The 8,236-nt window shown below is 48.5% G+C and overlaps 1 protein-coding gene across 1 annotated transcript; it reads left to right on the top strand.

Annotated features, from left to right (window-relative positions):
• The first annotated feature begins 2,297 nt into the window (after nt 1-2,297).
• LOC147983153 (uncharacterized) lies at nt 2,298-3,372 on the top strand. The gene is made up of 2 exons (XM_087539456.1): nt 2,298-2,761; nt 3,067-3,372. Exons 1-2 carry the CDS (start codon nt 2,412-2,414, stop codon nt 3,356-3,358), a joined length of 642 nt encoding a protein of 213 aa, XP_087395582.1. The 5' UTR covers nt 2,298-2,411; the 3' UTR covers nt 3,359-3,372.
• The last annotated feature ends 4,864 nt before the right edge of the window (nt 3,373-8,236 follow it).

Below are 8,236 nucleotides of genomic sequence, written 5' to 3'. Positions count from 1 at the left end.
AAACTATGGGCCTAGCTAGTTGCGAATCAAGGGTGGACTTGTAACTGGGACAACTGTACAAAACTATGATATGAGTTGCGAGTCAACGGTGAGTTTGTAAGTGGGATAACTACAAACTGTGACCTTAATTGCGAGCCAAAGGGTAGACTTGCGACTGAGATAAAAACAAACCACATGCCCAGTTACGAGTCAATGGTGAGCTTGCAACTGGGACAACTACACAAAACTACGATACGAGTTGTGAGTAGAGGGTGGATTTGCCACTATAACAATTACAAACTATGAGCCGAGTTACGAGCAAAAGATGGACTTGCAACCACGATGAAAAACAAAATAATGGACCCAGTTATGAGTCTGAAGGTAGACTTTCAACCGGGACAAGCGCATAACGTACCTCTTTGACTTCTACGACATTGCCAAATGACATGAGCACTCAAGAACGCATGCAAAAAAAATGCCCAATAAAAACATATGTACAACACGGACGGGACGACAAATGAACAAAAGGGAACAAAGCGATAGAGGAATACATCTTCCGACATGCAAGATAAAAAATTTACACTAAATTACAATAGCAAGATCCGATGGACAAACAACTCAGATGAAACATTGCTAATTTTATCCTGATAAAGCTTAGAAGAAATAGGAGACAATGTGAAAATGAACAGAGAAGGTAACAACTGCGATAGACCTTCGCTTTTCTTGTCTCTTCTAATTCTACGATATGGCCTAGAAATAATGTAGCGAAATGGCTCGTTAACGGGCAGAAAAGTGTGAAGCCAAACTGACCAACAAAAGGATGCGCGACAAACCAAACATCGACCAACAAGGCGGGGATAGCGCTTGCATAAAAATTACAAAAACTAAATCAACCGGTAAAAAACTTAGATGAGACATCATCAAAAATCATCTAGATGCGATTTTGCAATTTAGTATAAAGGTTTCAACTAGACAAATGGGGGACAAAAGCCACAACGCGCATTAGACAGAACAAAATACATGACCCGTACAACAATTAATCATCTCGAGAGAATTAGTAAATAGTCAGTCTGATTTGTACAAAAAAACAAAATTCAAAAAATCATAACAGTTTTCTTTTAGAAAATCAGGAACAACTCACATTTTTTAAAGCCAACGAACAACTCACATTTTTTTGAGGTGGTCGAACAACTTAGATAGACATGAAATGATCGGGGGACAAAGAAAAAAAGCAGGCCCAAACATTGACGTAGGGAAAACATGCCAACAAACAACGACTAAGGACATAATGGGCCAAAAAAAACGCAGCAACGATGTGAGCACAACGGACGCAGCAACTACGCGAGCACATAATGGACGCGGCAAACTACAGGAATCAAGGGCTCGCATGAAAAACAAAAGACTGTGGATTGAACCGTGAGGGCTTATATTTGAGACACCAACAAAAATCACGAGGTTTTGTAAAGGCGAAAACAAAAAGTAAAAAGAGAAAAACCAAAGAAAAAAGACAAAAAATGGGTTGGAAGCTTCTCCCAAAACTAGTAAAAAATCCTTTCATGGGTCAGCTCATTCACATCCCGGGAGACAAAAAACCAAACAATTGGCAGATAGCAAGAAACTATACAAAGACATAAAACGACTAGACAAACTTTGTTTCGCAAAAAAAAAGACTAGACAAACTTTTCTCCCTGAAACAAAAACAATTCTCGTTTTCCCTGGCTGAAAGCCCACAAAGAAAAAAAATGAGAGACCCACAAAAAACAAAAAAGCCCACAACGGGCAGGTGGGACAAGAGGCCGACACGGGCTGGACACTGGCTGGACACTGGCTGCCGCACCTTCGGACTGGACACGGGCTGCCGCGCGCGACGCCAGCGAGCGTGAGCGAGCCGAACAAGCTGCACGAGTCTTAAACAGAAATAAGATCTGACGGCCTTAGACTTAGATGTAAGATAACTATTTCACATCTAGATGTGAAATAGCAAACCTGACATAAATATAGAGCTTCTTGGCCATGGACACCAATCCCCGTCTCCATCTGCCCACTTCCTTCCCCAGGTCTCCTTCCTAAAACACGTCCGTGAACGACGCCCCGGCATGCGGGCCACAGTGGAAAGCAGCATCCGGCGTGGTGGTCACTGTTCGCCAGGTTCCGGCACACCCCCCGTCGTCGGTGCGCTCGACCACGCAAGAGGGCTTCAACCCTGTGCACCACGCAGGAGCAGCATCCACGCTCGGACCCGTCCTCGCCGGGCTCCCGTTCGTGGCGCGCAACGACGTAGCGGCCAGCCACAGCGGACGCCCTCGTCTCTCCCAGGAGTGCCACAACGTCGCCGACGCGGCAGGGCACGACCTGGACGCTCGGGTTCGGGCTATCCTCGCTCCTCGACGGCTCCACCTCCGTCACCACGGGAGGGCGACTCGACCTGGGTGATGAAGGTGGCGAGAGCCACGGCGAGGAGGACGTCAATGCCGTGGGCCTCGCGGGAGCAAGATCCGCGCTCGGCCTTGTCCCCGTCGAGTTCTCGTCGTATGTGGCACAAGCTCTACTCGCGGCCAACCATAACGGACACCGCTGTCTCTCCACGGAGTGCCACACCGTTGCCGACGTGGTGGGGCACGGCCGGGGCGCTCGGGCTCCGCCCCCTCCTCGGCACACCCGCCCGCTTCCTCGTGGGCTACATCTCGGGCGCGACTGGTCTCCGAGGCAGAGTCGTGGCCGGCGCGCTCGACATGGGAGATGGAGACGGCGAGGGCGAGGAGGACGTCACGGAGGAGCTCAGGTATGTCGACTTCTTGTTCCGTCATCTCACGCACTGTTTGTGTTGATCAAATCCTCCAATTCTCATATTTGTGTTCGCGAGCTGCAGGTTTCAGGATGATCATCCACATATACAGTCCGTTCTCCACTTGATTTATGTCAGGAGTCGAATCAAAACTGTGGTTCACTGTTCACATTGTACGCGTCGAGCCCTCTGATTGATTGCTTCCTGCCTATCTTTACTGGTCACAAAGGTTGATCTACTCTGATTGGTTGCTTATTTCTTATGTTGACCGACCTCAATGGTCGATCTGTATACATATGCAGGGGTCTTCTATCTGCTGGTAAAAGAACTCAGAGCATGCTCGACGCGATCGGACACATCGATCCGACGGCGCCGGTGTACCATTGGAAAATCAATAGGTGTGATGCTGTATTGCGGGAAGTCGTGGGAGAAAATCTTTACAAGGAAGTGATCGTCGCATCGCCAAGGGAGGACGAAGGCGATTTTGGCTGCATCGTCATCTGTGGGAATGAAGTTCTTCACGGAGTTGCCAACTTCATGGTAGCCAACCAACCTTCTCTCACTTCTCTTCTTGTTTTGTATTGCGCTGCCTAGCCATAGATGGACGAACTCTTTGGTCTACATATATGAACAAAAACACACACAAGCATCAACATCTAGGTTAAGTGCATGTTTGGATTCAGTATTAAGGTTTAGATAGATGCAGGTTATAAGCAGCAAGGTGTCTCAGTCTCTTCAGGAGAAATCCCTTCACATTAAAAACTTGATTCAGGCAATTCGGCGTTTGATTCTGCATTGTAGGCTAGCTGGTGCAAAAGATATGAACAATACGCTCATATTTTTAATATTCTTTTAGTTTTCTCTTAGTTGTGTTCCTTCCGCTTTGGTGTTTGTGCATACTGCTATCGTCTTATCAATGAAATAGCCAACACTTGCTGGATATTTCAGGAAAATAAGAAGCGCGGCATGAAGTTGTAGTCTCACAAGTCACAAGGTCACTGGATAGCCATTTCATATCATCATTGCGGGAAGTCAAAGAGAAGTTCATAATGATATGACATTAAGCAATTTATATGGAAATTGTTTCTGCTGCCTTCCAACTTCAACAATTTATTGCAAGATGTGAAAATGAAACCATCTTTAACGCAGTACAAACATGTAGTTTATTTTGTTTTCCAAAAGTTTGATCATATTGGATTGGATGCTCCTATTCTTTTTGTGTGTGCTTGCTAATGGCTAATCCTTAATTGATTTTGCTGTCATGATCTGGTTTTGTATGTTAAATTTCAGATAATTGTGCTGCCGCACTGATACACTCTTATTTGGCACAGTTTGGGCGAGCCCTGGTCAAAACTAGGTACTATTCACAATTGTCCTCTTCTGCAAGGATTGCAGTTCTCTTTTTGATTGATACTGGCAGAGCATGGCTGCGAATATAGCATATAGGATCATTACAGTTCACCTAAGAGTGGTTTTACGTGGTAGTGTCGAAATGCTAACTTGGTTGTACAAGTCTCGATATTCTTGCTGTTATTTCAATTTTTATTAACTGATCCTATCATTTTGTATTTTTCACCAGCCAAAGCTCGCCTGATTGTGAGAACGGAACTTGTTAACAGTATATTTTGATTAATTAGCTTTGGTATTTTTGCTGTTATTTCAATTTTTATTTATGTTCACCATGTCGGTTTTCTATTGCGGTTATACTGAAGCAGAAGTTGTTTGCTTCCCTAGCTATTTACGCAAAGCACAGCGTGTTAGCGACTCAGCTGCAGGGTGCAATATGTCAGGGGAGTTTGTTCCTACACGAATATATAGTTTGTTCTGGAATTATTTGGTTCTTCGGTATCATTTTTAGTATGTATGCACAAGCCTAACCTTACTTGAAAAGAGTTATGTACCATATTGTTCATGTGGATACCCTTGACGTCTTAGTAGGCCTCTCTTGGTGTAAGGGAGTACAATTATTGTGAGGGGAATCAGGTTGAAAATTGCCCCCTTGTGAACCTATAGGCATTTCGTTTCTTTATTTCCTCGCTGATGCTTCTGTATGTAATTGGTTTCCTTTTCATAAAAAATCAGGGGATCACGTGGTCATGCACTCTTAAGAGGTACTCCCTCCGTCCCATAATGTAAGACATTTTTTGACACTACTCTAGAGTCAAAAGGCATGTTACATTATGGGACGGAGGGAGTAATTCATAGTCACTCCATCCGGAAATACTTGTCCGAGGAATGGATGTATCTAGATGTATTTTAATTCTAGATACATCCATTGTATTCATTTTTACGACAAGTATTTTCGGACGGAGGGAGTATATAGCTACGTTTACTTGTTTCGGTATTTGGTGTTTGCTTTGTATGACATTTTGTTGATTCCATCTACTGATGTTGTTGCTACTACTACTGGATACCTCTTGCCAGGATTAGTGCAGCGTTCTGTGTTCTGCAAGTGTTGTTGACTCAACACCTCTTGAGTCAAAACTGGTTCAGAGAAATTGGTAACTGATTAGTTCACTAGCTTTCTTCACACCATAGTCATCAACGACTGCAACTACAATGCTATGAAGACAGACGTACAAGAGCTGCTCAGCCGCACAAAAGTTGAGCAAAAACAGAAGAATTAGAAATAGAGACATGGCAAAAAGCAAACCTTCAGCAAGTGAAGTAAGGCAAACAAGGATCTCCAAAAAAGTTTTTCGATATTTTGCTAATCCGTCAAGAGTCAAGATGTGCATCCAGCAACAACTTCAACATTGTCTACACAGGGAACAGATCACCAAGAACAAAAGCAGAAGAAATAGCTTCATCTCTCTCACTACATCACAGAGACAAACCAAGCTGGAGGATCAACATCTCTGGTCTAAAAAAAGAACCAAACCTTTGCAATTCGGTATCCAGTAGCCATTATCACCACCTACCATTGATCACATGCACGTACCAACTAGATGTACCCTTTCTTTGTATGAACTACTTTACAATGAATTAAGTCTTGGACTGACTTACCAAACATTGCAAAGAGCCAAATAGCTTATCGATTCATGTGGCGCGGCGTGCCGCCGCGCACTACACGCTAGTCATTTATCAACGAGGCCTTAGTTGGACGTCAGGTATGAGAGGCATTCGGGCATGAGAGGATCAGCTCTGTAAGAGTGACCGGCATGAACAGGATTCAGATTCCAGTGAGATAGAGCTTGAAAGCACTGAGTATCCTCTGCACATAGGTGTGTGCACATCAAGTTTTGGGAAATGCGCTCGCCCGAGCTGCTGCTCTCTTCAGCAATTGAAGCAAAAGCTCCAATAAGAAGCAGGTGCGAACAACTACAGTATTTTTTTTAGGAGCCAATCAGAAGCCCAGCCAGCGTGGTCTCTTTTCCTCAAGCGACTTTTTAAGTAGGGTATGCAAAGCTTCACGACATGAATTGGAATTAAAAAACAATCACTCAAAATTTAAGAGGGAATTCGTAATCTGCTAATGTGTGTGTATTGAGCTAATAATAACCAGCAGCAGGCTTTTTTTAGACAAACCAGCAGGCAGAGATGCGCAGAAACCTGGTTTTTCTGCTGGACTTGGGCTGTTCCATCGGCCTCGTACAGTTTGGGTGATGTAATGGGCCCAAATTTATAGTAAGCTACAAAAAAATTGGACCCTCATGCATTTGCATCAGGTAAGTGCATTGGGTTCCAATTCCACCACTAGCAAGGACTGTAGTTACCCTATGTTAGAGATATATTTGGGTTACTTGTATTTGATAGTCTAGAATTTGCAATCCGTCTCCTAACTTATCTTCAGAAGTGGCTTCTTGTCCTCCAAGTCTTGTACTCAATATACACTCGCCTTTGAGACTCAATAATACATTCATAATATTCCGCAACAATCCCTCTCTATCCTTTCTAACATGGTATCAGCCTTATCTCGATTCTAAACCCTAGCCGCCGCCGCTTCCGCACCCGTGTGTCGCCCCCGGGGCGGTCAGCCTCCATGAACGCCGCCGGGGACCGTGCTGCCCGTACATAGGGTTCGTCCGCCAGTCATGTTGACCGGCCGACCTTGATGGTTTTTTTTCCGAGCCCTTTCTCCGGGTTTTTCTCTCTCCCGCCGGTCACCTTGATCGGCGTTTTTTTTGGTTTTCCGATCTATGTTCGATCGATTTACGTCCCTCCCCCCCCCCCCCCCCCGGTCACCGCCGACCCCCGCGTGCCTCTACTTTGACCCCGGCGCGACCAAGCGGCTTCTCCTTCGACCCGGTGACCACACGCGCTAAGGCGGCCTGTCAGGCCCAGCCGCCGTCTGTGCGTCGGCCCGCCCGTCGCCCTGCGCCGGTCGTCTCCGCCCTGCTCCGACCGGGATTCCTGCATCACCCCGTCCCGGCGGCCCATCATAGCCATCGTTCACGCGCGGGCTCGCTCATCGATCCACGCCACCCGCCCCCGGCGCGTCTGCATGGCGGCCCTGCGGTCTGCCTCGCTGGCCTCGTCCCCGGTTGCGTCGGGCCGGCTACGTCAGGCTAGTCGGCTGCCTCAGCTCGGGCGCTGCTGCTACGTTGGTCGCTTGGGCCTCGCTGCCCGACTGTCGGCGCTGCTTTGGCATCCCGGGTGCCGGCGCTGACGCACTTGTCCGCACATCGTCCCATGCCGTCCATCATCATCGGCCTCATCTTGGACTCCGCCACTGCCATGCCTCCACCGAGCGGCGTCCCCGACCTCGTGCGCGATCAGCTTGAACACCCGCTCGTCGCCGCGATCCGCTCCATCTATGATGTGCGACCGACCTGACATGTCGGTGACGCGCGCCTCCGCAGGTCGCGTGAAGACCGTTCAGAGTACATCGCGCCTCTCCACCGATCAAGCATCGAGCTGCTGTTGTATCGCCCCGTCGGGCCACAACGCCGCCGCCCCGTGGTTCTCCTCACGGCTACATCGACTTGCACGTCGCCGTTGCATCGCCCCTTCGGCCGTAGTGCCACGATACATGGTCACCGCCGCGGCCCCAAGGCCATCCCCACGGTTGCACCGAACCGCGCTTCGCTGCTGCGCCGCCCCTTCGGGCTGTAGTGCCGCGGCCCGCGGTCCCCGCTGCCGCCCCAAGGTCTTACCGCCGTCGCCCCGCCCCGCCTACTGCCGCCGCTACGTCGTCCCCTCGGGGCATCACGCCGCGGCCCGCTGTCCACCGTCGTCCCCGCGAGTCGACCTCTCGCGGTATGCGCCGTGCCGCATCCCTTGGCGCGGGAACGCCATCGTCCGTGCCGGTCTTCGTCACGCTGTCGGGTTCCTCGCCTACTTCTAGCACCGCCGCCGCACTACTAACCTAGCCACTGTTGCCGCCGCTCTTCTTCGGCCGCTGCCACCGCTACCTCCGTAGCCGCCGCCACCCGTCCACCCCCTTCATCTTCGTCCAAGAATTAGCCCGTCGCCAGCATCACCGTCATCTACCCCGACCAATTCGTCTACTCTGACCATCGTTTGTGACAT

The sequence above is a fragment of the Triticum urartu genome, chromosome 2A (genome assembly GCF_056163025.1).
Source record: "Triticum urartu cultivar PI428250 chromosome 2A, HENAU_Tu73, whole genome shotgun sequence".
In the NCBI taxonomy this organism is placed as follows: Eukaryota; Viridiplantae; Streptophyta; class Magnoliopsida; order Poales; family Poaceae; genus Triticum; species Triticum urartu.
Note: the sequence above shows the minus strand (reverse complement) of the source record. Positions and strands in the feature narration are given on the sequence as shown.

Bases quoted from the DNA above. Each gene is read 5' to 3' on its own strand.
- LOC147983153 (XM_087539456.1), top strand. From the start codon at position 2,412: ATGAAGGTGGCGAGAGCCACGGCGAGGAGGACGTCAATGCCGTGGGCC. The intron at 2,762-3,066 runs GTATGTCGACTT...ATACATATGCAG, and splicing joins GACGTCACGGAGGAGCTCAG to GGGTCTTCTATCTGCTGGTA.